Source organism: Tripterygium wilfordii, chromosome 21, assembly GCF_013401445.1.
Source record: "Tripterygium wilfordii isolate XIE 37 chromosome 21, ASM1340144v1, whole genome shotgun sequence".
NCBI classification, from domain to species: domain Eukaryota; kingdom Viridiplantae; phylum Streptophyta; class Magnoliopsida; order Celastrales; family Celastraceae; genus Tripterygium; species Tripterygium wilfordii.
In genome coordinates this window covers 5,001-25,410 of record NC_052252.1, presented here as the reverse complement: position 1 = coordinate 25,410, position 20,410 = coordinate 5,001, and the positions used below count along the sequence as shown (strand labels likewise).

The following is a 20,410-nucleotide window of genomic DNA, read 5'->3' as shown; positions in this document are numbered from 1 at the left end:
CTTCTTTCTAGCATGGTGACCTGATATCCCAAAGATGCTTGAGGTCGAGGAGGTCGAATGCTTTTGAACAAAAGCAACCTTGTGATAAGCCGTGGGAAAAATAACTTCCCCGCCTTTGTTGGCTTTGTCTCGACAAAATCCTTGGCTTTGAAGATAATGGCCAGATAGATCTTCCCAATATCAAACCACTGCCCTTTATACATACAGTATAAGACTGACAAGAATGTTCCTCGTCGTTCTTGCTCATGGCTAATAGGGCACAGATTTTTCCTGACAGCATCATCCAGCAACCACATCTTTGAAGGCAAGTAAGCACGGCGTGTAGCGTTGCTGTGCCTATTCTTTTTTCCTCCACACATATCATCAACAATTTTCTGCTTTGACGCACAGATCGGTTGTCGAGATCCAGTGGGCTTATCATCTACTGGTGGATATCCCAAGCAGCAACACAGATCTGCTGTCGTGAATTGAACTTTTATACCATCTAGAATGACCTGATAAACCAGTTGATTCCTAGTCCGCTCACTTCGTGGTAGCTCGATGAGAGTGTGATAGAAGGAGCGAACGATTTGAGGATACACCAGTAAGTCATTTCCTGGATCGGGGTCTACTAGAAACAGCAAGGAATGCTCCCTCAAGTAGCGCATCGCCCATTTGTTGAGTGCTTCTCGCTGTACCGTTTCGTCGATTCTACATTCAGGAATAATTTCAGCTTTGTTGAACAACGCAAGCCTGGACTGTAATCTTGAGGCGATGGTGCGCGAGCGTCTCGGCATAGCTCTTGATCTTTGTGAGAGAACACACTTTTGTCAGGAATGATTGAGATGAAGATGGAGATGAAGATAGCTCAGAGAGAAAACACACTTTTGCAATTGAGATGGAGATGAAGACGGAAATGGCTCTGCATATACGAAGACATTTGCGGTGCCTGTCACATCAGTACTTACTTTACTGTCACCATCCACTGTTATTTTCCCGCTTGAGGACAAACTTTTTTCTTTCTTTTTTTTTTCAAATAGATAATAAAAAATAAAACTGTCACACTCAACTGTTTATTTCCCGCTTGAGGACAAACTTTTTTCTTTCTTTTTTTTTTTCAAATAGATAATAAAAAACAAAACTGTCACACTCAACTGTTTATTTCCCGCTTGAGGACAAACTTTTTTCTTTTTTCTTTTTTCTTTTTTTTTTTTTTTCAAATAGATAATAATAAAAAACAAAACTGATACAAACTTTTTTCTTTCTTTCGCACTCCCCGAGAAATTATGAATATTTGCACAATGAGACAGGGTACATAACGGACGGTCAAGACCTAATCCAAGTAGGATCTTTTAAACCATCTGATAGGAGATTCCAACAGTGGTAGAGAACACGGCTCTGATGGTGATGATGGTAGTGACGGAGAATCTGACAGCTATGGGGGCGGAGAGCTGAGAGTAGAAGATGACGGTGATGATGAACATAGATCACAAGTCTCTGGAAGCTCTCTCTTGTTGTTGATGCATCCCTCTTGGTTTCCGTCTTTGGTCATGTAATCTTTCAAGCGCTTCATATCTGACAACTTCACTGGCTTTACAATAGATTCCTCTGCTCCTCCCAAGCATCTGTCAATTCGAGTCACTACGATCTCAGATGACATGATTACTCTCAGATGACATGATTAACACCGGAATCTCTCTCAAGGCAAACGATCCCTTGATTTTCTTCAACAACTCATATCTTGTCACTCCAGGCATACAGTAGTTGGTGATGATCAGATCCACCTTCAAACTATCAAACCCAACATAACAATTATTCTCCTCGTTTAAACCCAGAAACTGAAGTACTCTTATTCCACTATCCACCGCAGTCACTTTACAGGAAGTAATCTTGACCAAACTATTCTATCAACAAGGCTGTCATCGATAGCCAAAACATGAATCTCTTCAGAATCAGACAAAGAATGATCCATTCCAACTCCATCAACAAGAAAATTAAGAGTCAATTTCCTCAAAAACTGCACCAGTATTTTTTGCTGTTCATTTTTCATTGTTTGAGCAATGCACAACTGTAATCTTGTGTAATAAGGATGGCAATGACATGAGTGAAATGGTTTCTTTTTTTTTTTCTTTTTTTCTTTTTTTTTTCTTTTTTTTCTTTTTTTTTTCTTTTCTTTTTTTTTTTTTTTTCATGCATGACTATGAACTTATTAGTTTGTCAAAATGCAAAAAATGTGTGTAGTGAATGCATGGTAGTATTAAAAGAACGAGTGTAAGATGTGTATAAACATGTATGAGTGATTAACAATCATGCAAGTATATATGGACATGTATGGACGATTAACAGATGTACAAGTACATATGGACAAGTATGGATAATTAGCAGATGTACAAGTATATATGGGCATATATGAGTATTCAAGTATATATGGACATGTATGGGCCATTATGTTTGTGCGTGATCATAACCTAGGCTAACATATATGACAAATGTATAAAGGATGTACATGTATGGTTCAATGAATGTATATACACAGGTATGTATCAAGTACATATAAACATGTAAATGAGGAATAAAGGTACATGGTATTTAAATGTACAGGAAATAAATAGAGTTAAGGATAGGAGAATCCCCCATTGTTCCTAACAAAATCAGGTTCCTACCAATTTCTGAAGGTCTCGAACCGGATCTAGGGTTATGTAATGTGCATATGGGTGGCATATCTAACTATAACGCGGCTACGCGAGAGGCCACTGGATCAGGTTAGTTCACACCCCATATCTGGAAGTGGAACCCATCCCCCAATATCTTGAAGGGACGTCAATCCAGGAGGATGTCTTTCCTTGCTTACGTGAGGACAAAATCCATCAAAAGCAAAGATCAACCCTCACTAATCACTAGTAGGACCCGGTTTTTATGGGCCATTTGTGTGCATGTGAATAGTGATGTGTGTGCGGGGGAATCATACCATATCCTCAATAAACACTCAAATTTTATCAAACCAAAAACATGTTATTTTATCTACAATCATGAACAAACACATTAGATTCCTCAAAATGTTGGAAAAAACATGTACAACAAAATAAACAGATCAACCAAATAGGAAAACACCGAGACAACAAGGCCAGACCCCTTTGGTACAATAACCATTTCCCCAGTGAAGTCGCCAGCTGAAGCAACCGGCTTGAAAAACAATGAAGTCGCCACCAATTGATTTTTAGGATGCAATTGGACATCCATTCTGGTCTACGAGAAAAATGGGCAAGGGAGTCTATTGAGTATGGGGAAGGTGTTAGGCACCCCACAACTCCCGAAATCGGTTACCTTTAAATGTTTTCCTATTTGACTCTAATTTGTTTTTGAAAATCCCATTTTGATGGGTCTTATTGGAATGTAAATGAAAAATCCACTTGGAGTGGTTTGGAGAACAAGGTGCACGGGATCATTGGGGCCATTCCCGGCTTGGCCAAAGATTGGAGAAAACACCACTTGGAGTGGGTTTGGATATTTGAAAAAAAAAAGGGGTTGCACGGGATCATTGGGGCCATTCCCGGCTTGGCCAAAGATTGGATAAGGTACCACTTGGAGTGGGTTTGGATATTTGGGAAAAAGGACTCTTGAGGACTTGGTTGATGTACCAAAAGGGCCCACAATCAAGGAATAATGTTCAATTCAAGCCTTACTCACAATTATGTTCTTCATGAGAAAAGAAAGAATTTATTTATGGCTCATTGAATGAGTCAAATATCTTTAAACCCACCGTTGAGTCCGTAAATAAATTCTCCTAATCCCTAAAAACACATTTGCTTTCCGGATCCACGAAATCCAAATGTTTTCAATGAATGCCCATGGAACCCCAATATCTTGAAGGCTCTTTGGTATTTAAACAAAACATAAGGATTCCATAATTTAATCTTGATGTGTTTTATTAATGTGAGACGGCTTGGATTAATCCAACGACTAACGCGTTGCATTTATTTTCATGACATTCAAATAATCCTAGCATACGTCTAAGGCATCATGGCATAATGTAAGAAATCAAAGTCCTAAGCATGCATTCTAATGCAATCATCATTCACAAAATCATCTCCTAATATCTATATGCTTCTAGCACCCTAACATATTTATGTATGCATTTCTATTTTGCATCCACTATTTTTATTACAAAGATTTACATTCTACAAGGATACGTGACAAAACGAAATTTATACAAATGTACAAAAACCCAATATTGCCCTTGAGACCCATTGCTCCAATCCGGCCCAAATCCTCTAGGTATGCCTCTCGGTCCAAGCGGTCCCAAGCCCGATCCAAGCCCAACAAACACAAACATAAGAATGGAGGGTTAAATGGTGCTCAAATATCATAAAAACTCAAATCAAATTAATTCCATATATATATTATAGACATGCATACACAAACACATATATACAAACACAAATGAAATATATATGTACACACCCTGTATATATACACACACACACCACATATCTATATATACACCACACACATATATATATACGCACATACAGATATATATATATATATACACAATATATTGCACCCATATATACACACACTATGTATATATAAATCAAGACTCAAATAGCAAGCCAACAAAGCTCATGCTAAGGACACCATCACCTGATATTAGAATAACAAACAATTCAACCAAGAACATCACAAAACCAGCACCCGAAACCCAGAACATCACATCCATAAACCAAAATCTGGAAGAAATCCCAGAACATGAACCATAAGATTCAAAGATACAAAACCGGAAATCAAACTAGAAACAATATCGAAAAATAACACAGAAATTGTCGATTATTACCTCTCCTTTTCTTATCTCACGAATCTGTCAATGCTCTGATTCCGATCCCGCCCGATTTCTTGTGCAAACCTTCTTTCTCTCTATTTTTCTCTTCCTCTGCCGCAGCCCCCAAACCTCTCCTTTTTATTTTTTCTCCCTTGCGGCCCTCCCCTCGGACCTTCCTCCCTCCTCTTTTTATTCCTTTTCCTCCTTAAATCCTGCCACTTCTTCTCTCCTCTTCTTTCTTTTTGTTTTTTTTTTCCTTCTTTTTTTCCTCTTTTTTCTCCACTCTCTCACGCCACCTCTCTCTAATTTATTTTTTTCTCTTTCTTTTCTCCTACTCTGCCCCACGTCTCCCCTTTTTTCTTCTTTCTCCCCCTTTTCTTCTTTTCCACCGATTCACTCCCCTTTTTCTCTTCTTTTCTTTTTACCACTTTATCATTTTGTTTTTTTTGTTTTTTTTTTATTTTTGTTTCTTCTTTTTATTTTTGTTTCTTCTATTTTTTATTTTTGTATTTTTTGTTTTGGCCGGACGAAAACCGGTTACTACACACATAAAAACTATCCATCACAATAAGTACTCATATGTATCTTAATACATATTTAAACAAGAGACCAATTAAGTACCACTACATAAACACCACACCAAACAAACCATCACAAGTCCAGGCCATCCGTGTCATGCTCCTCCCCGCTGATCCGTAGTCGGAGCACTAACGCTAGTACCTATTGATAGGTGTGATAATACCTATTGTTTTTGGTAGGAATCTCCCCCTCTTAAGCTTCATTTAAATAAATAATGAGTGTATTTATGTTTTGATTTGTATTTTTTGATAGGTTGATTGCGGTTTGGATGAAAAGTGATGAAAAAAGGGCTGAACTGAAGAAAATGTCCACCGACCTTCGTGTGTTCAAATACTTATAACTTTTTGTCACGTTATCGGAATCAAGCGAAATAAAAGGCATTGGAAACTAGACATCTCAAGCTTTCCGTAGACGCTAAAATCGTGCAAATCGGACGTCGTATGGAGATTTTGGAAGCATTCCACGCCTAGGCGCAATATTTGTGCACGCCCAGTATCACTTGTGCACGCCCAGTCCAGCGAGTTGGGGCGTGAATTTGAAGTTGTGCACGCCTAGGATTGCGCCTAGGCGTGCGCCTAGGCGTGAATACAACGCGCCTAGGCGCACAAGACAGTTTTTTGGGATGTTTTAATTCGCGAACTTGCCGAGCCGCAGGACACTTTTGAACCTAGAACTGATTTTCTGGGGAGCGAAACCAGAGGGGGAAGGCGATTCTTGGAGCTAGGAGGAGAGATTCTTCAGCTCAACTTGGATCTACTCAACTAATTGGGTTTATTCATGATTTTCTCATCTCTCCTTTTGTGTTTTTCTCTCATTATGTGTAACTAAATCTCTTGTGCCAAGGCTAGGATGAAGCCTTGGGTTTGATGACTTTGTTTATGACTTGATTTACATATATATGAGTTGATTTGGGTATAAATCTTGTGTTTCTATGTTTGATTGCAATTTCTTCATGCTTGTGGTGTTTGGCCAACACTTTAGGTTTTTGGATGAAATTGTTTGGAGAATTTGCTTAGACAATAATATGTCAAGTAGATTATGCTTCTTGAAACACTTGATTATGAATGTGTCTCCCTTTAATTAGGTGACAATTTTGTATGAATCCTAATCTCCATAGAACTCCATAAATTCCTATGCATGTTTAGACCAATAAGATGGCTAGAATGTATTTAGGAATATCCGACCTAGACCAATAAGATGGCTAGTAATCGATTTTAGGGAGATTTGGCTTAAGTGCGCTAAAACCGACTTAGGTACGGATTCGTTATGCCCGAATTAGCAAATATGTGTGTGAATTTATGTCATTCCAAGTCATTTCCCAAGGGGGATTCCGAAGCCTTGGTGTTCATCTCATATTTGTTAAATCATCTCATTTGCATTAGTTGCATCCTAATTCTAAGAAAATACCAAAAACACTTTGCTCTTTGCTTGTTTTAGTTTAATTACCAAACCAAACAATCTTGAGTTGAATTTTACTTTTGATTGCATTGTCCATATATACATACAAATAGACATTTGGATTAAACATAACACCGTCCCTGTGGATTCGACCCTTGCTTATCATTGTGCTGTAGTCGCCGACTAGTACACTTGCTAGTAAGGTTAATTTAGACCCAACAAGTTTATGGCGCCGTTGCCGGGGACGGTTGCTTATATTTGATCCATTCTTGTTTATATACATAGATACTTACATACTTAGTTTAGCTCTTTCTTACTTGATAATTAGTGATCCTTATACTTTTCTTTCTTGTTTGTAGTTCATGCAAGGAAGGCGTTCTCAAGATACAGAAATTCTTCCTGTCGATCTAGACTTGGAACGTGCACGAAGGAACAAGAAAGACAAGGATTTTCTTGAGGAGAAATCTTCCACTCGTTCTATCTCTCCTCCTATATCCAGCTCTAGTTCATCTAGTGACAACATTTTGGGAGAACATTCTGAACAGGAGAGCATGGCTGAGAATCGTGAGGAAGTTGGCAATAATGCCAACAATGCAAATGCTCCGGTCACAATCATGGACTACTCTATGCCACAATTCTCTACTAGACAATCTTGCATCATATTACCAACCATTCCGCCAAATCTATCTTATGAGCTTAAATGTCATGTGATTAACATGCTCCCATCATTCTCAGGAGCGGAAAATCAAGATGCTAGTGATCACATTGATAATTTTCTGGAAATTTGTGGCACTCAAAAAATTCAAGGCATATCTGAAGAATTCATACGGTTGAAGCTTTTTCCTTTTTCTCTTAAGGAAAGTGCTAAGATCTGGTTCAAGACTTTGCCACCAAATTCTATCACTTCTTGGGATCAACTTTCTGCTAAGTTTATTCAGAAGTTCTATACTCAATCAAGGACACAGAGGCTTCGGGATCAGATTTTCCATTTCAGACAGAACAAGGGAGAACCACTTTTTAAGGCTTGGGAGCGATATAAAACTTTATTGATTGGTTGCCCACATCATCAATTCTTGCCATGGCAGATTATATCATACTTTTACCAACATCTGGCTGATGAATGCCGCCATAGGTTAGATGCAGCTGCTGGAGGAAATATTATGGCTAAGGAACCGACTGAAGCCAATGAAATTATTGAGACTGTGGTAGCAAATTCCTCACAATGGGATAATCGTGATCTTGATGCTCCTAGACATATGGTTTATGAGGCTAGTGCTTCAAATTCAGAGATGGCGTCTGTGGCTAGGAAATTGGATGCGGTAGTAACTTTGCTGAGCAGAAATTTGGAGCCTTGTGGCATTTGTGGAGGCACCGATCATCCTACTCATGTATGTTCTAGAAGTGGGACATTTCCTGAAGCTGAAGTTAATGCAGTTCAACCTTTTCATAGGCAGCAGAATGATCCATTTTCTCACACATATAACCCAGGATGGAAGAATCACCCAAATTTCTCCTATGCTTCATCCCAGAATTTCAATCAAGGGCCCAGACCTTGGCAAGCTCCACGACAAGGACCACCTTCTCAAGATGCAAAGAAGTCTGCTATGGAGGACCTTATCACCCAACTTGCTCAATCACAAGTCACAATGCAGCATTCCCAAGCAGAGATGAGCAATTCAATGACTCAGTTGCAACAAACTGTTTCCAGCAATACTCAGTCCATCGCAAAGCTTGAAATGCAAGTAGGACAACTTGCTCAGGCTTTGAGTGAAAGACAACCGGGAAAGCTTCCAAGTCAACCTGAGGTAAATCCTAAACAGCATGAAGATGCTAATGCTATTACTGTCTTGCGAAGTGGGAAAAAGGTGGACAACAAGATTGAATATAAAGGGCTTGATGGTGAGAGTCATGATGAACCTACAGTGGTGGTACCGAGTGCTCCCACCACACCTCATGTTGAGAAGGAAAAGCCGGAAGAAGAGGTTATTCCAACAGTGCCTTTTCCATCTCGTCTTGCACCGGCTAAAAAACACAAGTATAATCGGGACATTTTTGAAGTTTTGAAGAAAGTAGAGATTAATATTCCACTTATTGAGGCAATTAAGTCTATTCCCGCATATGCAAAATTTTTGAAGGAGTTGTGCACTAACAAAAGAAAGATTGGTGATCATGAAGAAGTATTTCTCTCCGAAGAGACAAGTGCTATTTTACAAAAGAAGCTCCCACCCAAATTAAAAGATCCGGGTAGCTTTACCATTCCTTGTATTATTGGAGAGAAAGAAATTGAAAAAGCCTTGATGGATCTTGGTGCGAGTGTGAATATCATGCCTTATTCTGTTTACACTACATTGAAGATCGGTGAGTTGAAACCAACATCAGTCACTCTCCAATTAGCGGATCGCTCTTTAGTGCATCCTTTTGGGCTAGTTGAAGATGTTCTAGTGAAGGTGGGAGAGTTTGTTATTCCGGTGGATTTTCTAGTGCTTGATATGGAGGGTGAACCTAATCCGGGAAAAGATGTACCAATCATTCTAGGCCGCGGTTTTATGGCAACCACCAACACCATCATTGATGTCAAGATGGGAGTTCTCACTATGACAGTCTTTGATAAAACTATTCAGTTTCGGCTCTTTGAGGCCATGAGACATTCTAATGATTCAAAGACTTGTTTTTGGGTGGATGTGGTGGATAGAAGAGTCGACATGGAGCTGCATAGAAATGATAAAACCATTGCTTTGGAAGCTTTTCTAGTGGGAGATATTGAGAGGACTCTGGACAATGATACTCAAGAAGTTGTAAACATGTTTGAGGCTTCTCCTAGTTATCAACACAAGTGGCGTCCGACCTTTGAAAATTTGAGGGACTCTCCAAATCTTGAGAAGCTAGTACCATCTATAGTGAGTCCGCCAGAGCTAGAGTTGAAGCCTTTGCCCGCACATTTGCGATATGCATTCTTAGGTAACTCTAAAACTCTTCCTGTTATTATTTCTTCTAATCTTTCTCTCTTGGAAGAAGAGAAATTGCTCCGTGTTCTCAGGGAATACAAGAGTGCAATTGGGTGGACCATTGCGGATATTCGTGGCATTAGCCCCTCTGTGTGCATGCATCGCATTTTGATGGAGGACGGAACTAAAGCCACTAGAGAGGGACAAAGAAGATTAAATCCAAACATGAAAGAAGTTGTCCGGAGTGAGATTTTGAAGCTCTTGGATGTTGGCGTTATTTATCCTATTTCTGATTCCAAATGGGTGAGTCCAGTCCATCTTGTGCCGAAGAAATCTGGGATTACTGTCGAAGCTAATGAGAACAATGTGCTTATTCCTACTCGGAAGGTCACGGGATGGCGAGTTTGTATTGATTATCGGAAACTGAATTTAGCTACCCGAAAAGATCACTTCCCATTACCTTTTATTGATCAGATGCTTGAGAGACTGGCAGGGCATGAGTATTATTGCTTCCTGGATGGTTATTCTGGTTATAACCAAATTGCCATTGCTCCCGAAGATCAAGACAAGACTACTTTCACTTGTCCATTTGGAACATTTGCTTACCGTCGGATGCCTTTTGGCTTATGCAATGCTCCTGCAACATTTCAGCGTTGCATGATAAGCATCTTCTCTGACATGGTGGAGCGTTTTATTGAGATATTTATGGATGATTTTTCTGTCTTTGGGTCAAGTTTTGACAATTGCCTTCAAAATCTATCTATTGTGTTGAGGAGATGTGAAGAAACCAATTTGGTGCTAAATTGGGAAAAATGCCACTTTATGGTGCAACGAGGAAATGTGTTGGGGCATATTATCTCCAAAAATGGGATTGAAGTTGATCCGGCAAAGATAGAGCTTATATCGAAGCTTCCTCCTCCGATTAATGTGAAAGGAATTCGTTCTTTTCTGGGACATGCAGGGTTCTATAGGAGGTTCATTCAAGATTTTTCTAAAATTGCTAGGCCTTTATGCAACCTTTTGGCCAAAGATGCAGTTTTTCTATTCGATGAAGCTTGTATGAGGGCATTCGATTTGTTGAAAGAGAAACTTACTACCGCTCCAATTATGATGCCTCCAGATTTTTCTTTGCCATTTGAAATTATGTGCGATGCTTCTGACTTTGCCATTGGAGCAGTGCTTTGTCAACGAGTTGACAAGAAGTCTCATGTTATATATTATTCAAGCCAAACACTCAATGATGCTCAAGTCAATTATACCACCACCGAGAAAGAGTTGTTGGCTATTGTTTTTGCCTTGGACAAGTTTCGTCAATATTTAGCATGCTCTAAAGTGATTGTCTACTCTGACCATGCAGCATTGCGGTATTTATTGTCAAAGAAAGACTCCAAGCCACGGCTCATTCGTTGGGTACTGCTTCTCCAAGAGTTTGATTTGGAGATTCGGGATAAAAAGGGGTGTGAGAATGTAGTTGCTGATCATCTCTCTCGGCTCGCTATCAAGGAAAACGGTGAAAGAGATATGGATTTCAATGAGACCTTTCCAGATGAGCATTTATTTGAGGTCGAGGAAGTTCCTTGGTATGCAGATATCGTTAATTATCTGGTAAGCCGGAAGTTACCTCCGGGTATGACCACACATGAGAAAAACAAGTTTCTATCCTCCATCAAATATTACTATTGGGATGATCCTTATTTATTCAGATGTTGTCCTGATCAGATTATCAGACGATGTATTCCGGTTAATGAGCAAGAAAGTGTTCTTCACTTTTGCCACTCTCATGTGTGTGGAGGGCATTTTGGGGGGAAGAAAACTTCTGCCAAGGTACTTCAATGTGGATTTTATTGGCCCTCTCTGTTCAAAGATGCTCATTCTTTCTGTTTGACGTGTGATCGATGCCAACGAACCGGGAATATTTCAGCAAGAGATCAAATGCCATTGAACAACATATTGACTATTGAGCTATTTGATGTGTGGGGGATTGACTTCATGGGTCCATTCCCCAATTCCCATGGAAATCTATATATTTTGGTGGCGGTTGATTATGTGAGTAAATGGGTTGAAGCTCTACCGTGCAAAACCAATGATCATGGTGTGGTTTTGCATTTCTTGAAAAATATGATCTTTGCAAGGTTTGGAACTCCAAGAGCTATTATTAGTGATGGTGGATCGCATTTTTGCAACAAGTACTTTGAGAAGTTGATGAAAAAATGTGGGGTAACTCACAAGGTTGCTACACCTTACCACCCGCAAACGAGTGGCCAGGTGGAGATATCGAACCGGGAGATCAAACATATTCTTGAGAAGACGGTTTCTTCTAGTAGAAAGGACTGGAGTATTAAGCTTAATGATGCTCTTTGGGCTTATCGGACTGCTTTTAAGACTCCTATTGGCATGTCTCCTTACCGGTTAGTCTTTGGGAAGCCTTGTCATTTACCGGTAGAGCTGCAACATCGAGCATACTGGGCAATCAAGGTTTTGAACTTTGATCTCCAGGAAGCTGGCAATATGAGGAAGCTCCAACTTAATGAGCTTGATGAGCTGCGGAATGACTCCTATGAGAATGCTAAAATCTACAAGGAAAAGACCAAACTCTTTCATGATAAACATATCTCAAGGAAGGTATTTGAAGCAGGTCAAAAAGTCTTGCTGTATAATGCTCGCCTTCGATTTTTTCCGGGAAAGCTTCGATCAAGGTGGAGTGGTCCGTATGAGGTGATTAAAGTTCTTCCTTATGGCTCTGTATTTATCAAGGACCCTCGCACAAGTTTTGAGCAGCAAGTAAATGGTCACCGCCTCAAGCCCTATTTTGAGACCTCTTTTGATATGGAAAAGTACAAGTTACGCTTGGAAGATCCTCCATCCCTTTGAAGATCTTAGCACCGCCACGTCTGGCTGAAGACATTAAACTTAGCGCTATTTGGGAGGCAACCCAATGCAGTATATCCTTTTGTGTATCCTTTTCTTCTTTATCATTCTATTTTTATTGGCAAAAATTTTGTGTGGATGTTAGTTTGCATGTGCTGAAATCTGGCTGCAGGAAAATTGAAATTTCTGGGCAATATGTTACAGCCAGACCACGCCTAGGCGTGCATATCCACGCCTAGGCGCAACTTATCACCACGCCTAGGCGTGGACAATCCACGCCTGGGCGTGTCTATTTTAAAAAAAAAAAAAAAAAAAAAAAAAAAAAAACTCTTCATTATATACCACACAATCTGTACACAGTCACATACCCACGCCGAGCTTTCTCTCTACCGCGTGCCTAGGCGCACCTCTCCAATCCTCGCCTAAGCGACAATCTAAGCGCATCAGGTATGTAATAGTTTCTCTATGCTTGCTCTATTCCAAGCAAGAATTGAAGTGAGAGAATTGCAAAGTTTGGCAATGGCATCTCCTAATTTTTGGAAGTTTAGGGCTAAAGTATGGGATATCTTGGTTGATTCTCTCATTCTGAGTCATGTAGGACATATTGGTTGCCTGATCTGCTGTTTTTGTGTACAAAGTGTGGGATTTGGTGCTTGAAGCTCGGGTTGCCATGGCAACCCGTGCGTGTTGGGGAAGAAGGGACCACGCCTAGGCGTGGTTCCCTCACGCCTAGGCGTGAGTTCGCCTAGGCGTGGTTCACTCACGCCTAGGCGTGAGTTCGCCTAGGCGTGGTTCACTCACGCCTAGGCGTGAGTTCGCCTAGGCGTGGTTCACTCACGCCTAGGCGTGAGTTGGTCTTATCTCATACCATCTTTTGTCATCTTTCTGTGCAGTATTGCGTTAATGATTATCCCTGCTATTCTTAATTGTTTTACATTGCTTTTGCAGTAATTATGCCGCGTCAAAAGCTAGTGGCATCCATGCGCAAGAAGCGCACTTCTCGGTTCACAACACCTCAGCCACCTCCTGCAACAGAGGGGTCTACTTCTGGAGCTGCCATTGATTACTTTGACATTGCTACTCTTGTGCCGGAGGTATATTTATCTGCTGATCTGTTGAACAAGGTTGGGGTAAGAAGTGAGCCTTTCGGCCGGCTCCGCCACTTTTGTTCTTTCATTGCTACCCCGGATGTTTCTTCTGCTGCTGATGTTCCGGTCTATCCAAGCCTGGTGCGTGCATTCTATCGCACCGTGGAAGCAACAGGGCCTGGCCTCTACCAAGCTATATTGCCTTCCGGGATGATTACTTTTTCTGCTGCTGATGTTAGTGCCAGTATTGGACATCCTACTTCCCAGCCTCCTGATAGTGGTTTCCAGCCACCTATTCCTTCTGCCCAGCTGGAGGATCATGAGTGGATGGTCCAACATTTTACTGGTCGGCGGGGAAAATTTGTTCGGAAATCTGCTCTTCCGCAGGTTATGTATCTTGTGGACCGGCTAGTGCATGGTAACTTATGGCCAACTGGGCACCAGAGTGAGAGGAGGGAGGAGGCCTTGGAGATTCTTTATTGTATCTGGACTGGTACTTGGTTTGATCTTGGCCACTATTATATTCAGTCCTTTTTGGCTATCCGTAGGAGCGTGGAGGACACCAAAGTCAAGGTGAAGAGGCTCTTTCTGCCGCGGATCATCACTCGCTTGCTGACATATCTCCAGGTGCTACCTCTGACTCTGCAGTCTGTCTCTCTTCCCATGGAGGCGTATGATTTGAGCAACTGGCGTATTAGTATAGCTCGTATTCGCTCTGCCCCTGCTGGGAGAGCTCGATATGCTCCGGGTGTGCAGCAGTTTGCGGAGGAGGACGAGGATGGCGAGGAGGAGGATACCGCTCCGAGTGATGCCGATGCTGCTGATCATGATACTCGGATCAAGGAGATGAGCGACCAGCTGACTCGTCTTGAGCACACTTTCCAGTCTCATGCTGAGTATGTCCAGCAGCAGTTCCAGACTCAGGGTCAGCAGATTACTGATGTCCTATCCATGCTCCAGGAGATGCGGCGCGACAAAAATCTCACTTATGTTCGCCGCAAGACCTCTGGTGGACCCACTCAGTAGTTTCCCCTGCAGGTTGTATTGTTCTACGCTTGTCATCCATTTTATTTTGTCCCGATTATTCCTCTCTTATGCTTTGAGGACAAAGCTTGTTCTAACAGTGGGGTGGTTGGGTAGTCTTATTTTATGCTGCTGTTATTAAGGTCAAGTACTATGGATGATGCCCTCTTATTTTCTGTTAATCTGTGCGTGGATGGACTCCCTTATGTTTCATATTTAAGTTGCGAACCCATCTTGTCCCCTTATATGCTTGAGGAATCATTGATGCCTACTTGATTATTTACGAAATTGATTCACTTGCATTGAAATGTAGTGGGGTATGACTTGGTTGGATATATGTGTTGAATGTGGATTTTCTCTTAGATGAGCTAGAACATCATTTCAGTAATATCATTGGCACTAGTTATTTGTATACAAAGCTTGAAAATGATGAAAATCATGTTCCGCTCATGTGTTTTTGCTGAGTAACCGGGGCTCTTGTCTAACCAACTTGAGTTTCGCGTAAAAAGGTGAGGCAGTCATGATGAACATACTAGGCCTGCTTAACTTCGAAACCTTGTCAACTCGAGAAATTGATCCGAGGGGTGCTTTGTCACCTAATGCCCTAAACCTACTGGTTGGGAGTCATTGGTTGAGAACTCGCTACATGGGTTGACTAGAAAGTTTAATGGAGTGAGCATTGCACGGTTCTAGATAAAAAAAAAAGAGAAAACCTTTAGACAGAGTAGTATGTATATAAATAAATGTGCCTTGGTATCATTGTTTGGTTGTTCTTGGGATTCTTGGAATGTGACTATGTTTAGCATGTATAAACTCTTGGAAGCCACATTTTTATGCATTTCCTCTTAGCACTGCATGCCATCTAAAAAAAAAAATATATTTAATTGAGTAGGCTGAAAATTTTCCATGAGTATATCATGCGGATGAAGTGTGGGGTGTTTGATATCTTGGGACTGAAACGTTTGTGGGTGTCGTTCTTGTAAGCCCTCAGGAGACACAACTCCTCCACTAGGGACACCTAGGGGTTTAAAGGCTTGTTGCATATGCTAAATGCAACCGCGATTCCTGCGTTAGTGAGTTAAGATGTTAGTGGTACATGTACTTAATCTAGTTTTACTTGAGGACAAGTAAGGTTTAAGTGTGGGGTGTTTGATAGGTGTGATAATACCTATTGTTTTTGGTAGGAATCTCCCCCTCTTAAGCTTCATTTAAATAAATAATGAGTGTATTTATGTTTTGATTTGTATTTTTTGATAGGTTGATTGCGGTTTGGATGAAAAGTGATGAAAAAAGGGCTGAACTGAAGAAAATGTCCACCGACCTTCGTGTGTTCAAATACTTATAACTTTTTGTCACGTTATCGGAATCAAGCGAAATAAAAGGCATTGGAAACTAGACATCTCAAGCTTTCCGTAGACGCTAAAATCGTGCAAATCGGACGTCGTATGGAGATTTTGGAAGCATTCCACGCCTAGGCGCAATATTTGTGCACGCCCAGTATCACTTGTGCACGCCCAGTCCAGCGAGTTGGGGCGTGAATTTGAAGTTGTGCACGCCTAGGATTGCGCCTAGGCGTGCGCCTAGGCGTGCGCCTAGGCGTGGTGCGCCTAGGCGTGAATACAACGCGCCTAGGCGCACAAGACAGTTTTTTGGGATGTTTTAATTCGCGAACTTGCCGAGCCGCAGGACACTTTTGAACCTAGAACTGATTTTCTGGGGAGCGAAACCAGAGGGGGAAGGCGATTCTTGGAGCTAGGAGGAGAGATTCTTCAGCTCAACTTGGATCTACTCAACTAATTGGGTTTATTCATGATTTTCTCATCTCTCCTTTTGTGTTTTTCTCTCATTATGTGTAACTAAATCTCTTGTGCCAAGGCTAGGATGAAGCCTTGGGTTTGATGACTTTGTTTATGACTTGATTTACATATATATGAGTTGATTTGGGTATAAATCTTGTGTTTCTATGTTTGATTGCAATTTCTTCATGCTTGTGGTGTTTGGCCAACACTTTAGGTTTTTGGATGAAATTGTTTGGAGAATTTGCTTAGACAATAATATGTCAAGTAGATTATGCTTCTTGAAACACTTGATTATGAATGTGTCTCCCTTTAATTAGGTGACAATTTTGTATGAATCCTAATCTCCATAGAACTCCATAAATTCCTATGCATGTTTAGACCAATAAGATGGCTAGAATGTATTTAGGAATATCCGACCTAGACCAATAAGATGGCTAGTAATCGATTTTAGGGAGATTTGGCTTAAGTGCGCTAAAACCGACTTAGGTACGGATTCGTTATGCCCGAATTAGCAAATATGTGTGTGAATTTATGTCATTCCAAGTCATTTCCCAAGGGGGATTCCGAAGCCTTGGTGTTCATCTCATATTTGTTAAATCATCTCATTTGCATTAGTTGCATCCTAATTCTAAGAAAATACCAAAAACACTTTGCTCTTTGCTTGTTTTAGTTTAATTACCAAACCAAACAATCTTGAGTTGAATTTTACTTTTGATTGCATTGTCCATATATACATACAAATAGACATTTGGATTAAACATAACACCGTCCCTGTGGATTCGACCCTTGCTTATCATTGTGCTGTAGTCGCCGACTAGTACACTTGCTAGTAAGGTTAATTTAGACCCAACACCTATATCACCTGAGGAGGGGAAAATATAGCACGGTGAGCAAGAGGCTCAGTAGGGGTATCGAATAGGAGCATAAAGTGAGAAATAAGGCCAGAACATTATAAAGAAACAACGCAATGCAACAATATGCCATGTCGTCACACAAATGCAATCCGTACATCTAAACCGAACCATGTCGCTAGAGCCAATTATCCGGAACCACTAGCCCATGCTCTCACAAATATTTCATACCATGCCACTAGAGCCAATTAACAAAAACCACTAATGCATGTTCACATAAGTACCATCAACTGTGTCACTAGAGCCAAATAACCGGAACCACTAGTACACGTTGACGTACATACCAAAATCCAATCCACCACCTCCACCATGCAACAAATGCAATATCACACATGAATGTTATGCAACTATATTTATTGCGTAAATTCATTAAAACATATAATCAAGAGCATCGACTACTCGATAGATGATCGAGTGTCTAGGGGTAATGCATCCCACATCAAACACACAATATAGTAAGTTGAGTTCACAATAACACACAAACCAAGGTTTGTTTCCCCTCGAACAAAAAGACGGAAACAAATGAATTGAACACAATTCGGGTAGTCAATAGTGTTTTGAGATTGAGGGTTAAGAAAATCCCTACCTCGTTTAAGCCAAATACCACTATTCCTCCAAGCTCAATCAACCTAAACCATACACACATTTACAAGTCAATTTAAATCTCAAAATTGTTACTTTCCAAGCCAACTACTTATATTTATCTCATAATTTCAAGGTAAATCACTCACCTTGCCCAAATCTTCAAACCCTAACTCAACCACCTCTCCTCCTATCTCCACACTTCAATCCAGGCTCAAATCTAGCATCAATATATAAAAACTTTGATTAAACAACAAGCTTTTACCCCAAAACCTCCACTTTCACGAAATCACACAAAACCCATAACCCTAGTTTGAAAACAAATGGAAATCTTACCTCAATCTTGAAGAAATCTTGAAAACCAAGCTTATACAAGTTCCAAACTCTTGATTCAAGCTTTCTTCTCCTTGATCTCCTCCAAAATCACCTACTCTCCACACACTCTCTCTCTTTCTCGGCTATTTCTGTAAAACCAGTGAAAGTAATGAACCCAGAACTGTTACACGTGTTTTAAAACCCAATTTCCCGATAAGTGTCCGGACGGCTCTAAAGGGTGTCCGGACACTATGTGAAGAAAATGAGACAAAGTGTAAAACTGCTCAAAATTTGTTCGAGGTGTCCTGAAGGCTCCCTAAACCCTAAACCCTAAAACCCTAAACCCTAAACCCTAAAAACCCTAAATCCTAAAACCCTAAACTGTGAACGTGGTGAACCAAATGAACTCCGATTTAAATGAAATTTCGTGTGGTGTTAGGGTTTTAGGGTTGTGGTTTGTGGTTTAGGGTTTAGGGTTAAGGGTTTAGGGTATTAGGGTTTTAGGGTTTAGGGTTTGGGGGTTTAGGGTTTTAGGGTTTTAGGGTTTAGGGTTTAGGGTTTAGGGTTTTAGGGTTTAGGGTTTAGGGTTTTAGGGTTTTAGGGTTTAGGGTTTAGGGTTTAGGGTTTAGGGTTTTAGGGTTTTAGGGTTTTAGGGTTTAGGGTTTAGGGTTTTTAGGGTTTAGGGTTTTAGGGTTTTAGGGTTTTAGGGTTTTAGGGTTTAGGGTTTTAGGGTTTAGGGTTTAGGGTTTTAGGGTTTAGGGTTTTTAGGGTTTTAGGGTTTAGGGTTTAGGGTTTTAGGGTTTTAGGGTTTAGGGTTTAGGGTTTAGGGTTTAGGGTTTTAGGGTTTAGGGTTTTAGGGTTTTAGGGTTTAGGGTTTAGGGTATAGGGTTTAGGGTTAGGTAGGGTTTAGGGTTTAGGGTTTTAGGGTTTAGGGTTTAGGGTTTAGGGTTTAGGGTTTAGGGTTTAGGGTTTAGGGTTTAGGGTTTAGGGTTTAGGGTTTAGGGTTTAGGGTTTAGGGTTTTAGGGTTTAGGGTTTTAGGGTTTAGGGTTTAGGGTTTAGGGTTTTTAGGGTTTTTAGGGTTTTTAGGGTTTAGGGTTTAGGGTTTTAGGGTTTAGGGTTTTAGGGTTTAGGTTTTAGGGTTTTAGGGTTTTAGGTTTAGGGTTTTAGGGTTTAGGGTTTAGGGGTTTTAGGGTTTAGGGTTTAGGGTTTAGGGTTTAGGGTTTAGGGTTTAGGTTTAGGGTTTTAGGGTTTAGGGTTTAGGGTTTAGGGTTTAGGGTTTAGGGTTTAGGGTTTAGGGTTAGGGTTTAGGGTTTTAGGGTTTGCGGGTTTTAGGGTTTAGGGTTTAGGGTTTAGGGTTTTAGGGTTTAGGGTTTAGGGTTTAGGGTTTAGTGTTTAGGGTTTTAGGGTTAGGGTTTAGGGTTTAGGGTTAGGGTTTTAGGGTTTAGGGTTTTAGGGTTTTAGGTTTAGGGTTTAGGGTTTTAGGGTTTAGGGTTTAGGGTTTAGGGTTTAGGGTTTAGGGTTTAGGGTTTTAGGGTTAGGGTTTTAGGGTTAGGGTTTAGGGTTAGGTTTTAGGGTTTTAGGTTTAGGGTTTAGGGTTTTAGGGTTTGGTTTAGGGTTTAGGGTTTAGGTTTTAGGGTTTTAGGGTTTAGGTTTAGGGTTTTAGGGTTTAGGGTTTTTAGGGTTTTAGGGTTTTAGGGTTTAGGGTTTAGGGTTTTAGGGTTTTAGGGTTTTAGGGTTTTTTAGGGTTTAGGGTTTAGGGTTTTAGGGTTTAGGGTTTAGGGTTTTAGGGTTTTAGGGTTTTAGGGTTAGGTTTAGGGTTTTAGGGTTTAGGGTTTCGGGTTTCGGTTTAGGTTTTAGGGTTTTAGGGTTTAGGGTTATGGTTAGTGTTTAGGGTTTAGGGTTAGCGTTTTAGGGTTTTAGGGTTTTAGGGGTTTAGGGTTTTAGGGTTTTAGGGTTTAGGGTTTTAGGGTTTTAGGGTTTTTAGGGTTTAGGGTTTTAGGGTTTAGGGTTTAGGGTTTTAGGGTTTAGGTTTAGGGTTTAGTGTTTTAGGGTTTAGGGGTTTTTAGGGTTTAGGGTTTTAGGTTTTTAGGGTTTAGGGTTTTA

General features: G+C 40.6%; 1 protein-coding gene, 1 non-coding gene and 1 pseudogene across 2 annotated transcripts; 1 reads left to right on the top strand and 2 right to left on the bottom strand.

The window, feature by feature from the left end:
• Positions 1-1,223: 1,223 nt before the first annotated feature.
• Positions 1,224-1,912, bottom strand: LOC119989865 (annotated as a pseudogene).
• A 5,828-nt stretch (positions 1,913-7,740) lies between these two features.
• LOC119990267 lies at positions 7,741-7,847 on the bottom strand. Its single transcript, XR_005465993.1, has one exon. It is a non-coding gene; the product is annotated as a small nucleolar RNA R71 (small nucleolar RNA).
• Positions 7,848-12,942: 5,095 nt separating this feature from the next.
• Positions 12,943-15,011, top strand: LOC119990000. Its single transcript, XM_038835801.1, has 2 exons — positions 12,943-13,035; positions 13,537-15,011. Exon 2 carries the CDS (start codon positions 13,542-13,544, stop codon positions 14,700-14,702), a length of 1,161 nt encoding a protein of 386 aa, XP_038691729.1. The 5' UTR covers positions 12,943-13,035; positions 13,537-13,541; the 3' UTR covers positions 14,703-15,011.
• The last annotated feature ends 5,399 nt before the right edge of the window (positions 15,012-20,410 follow it).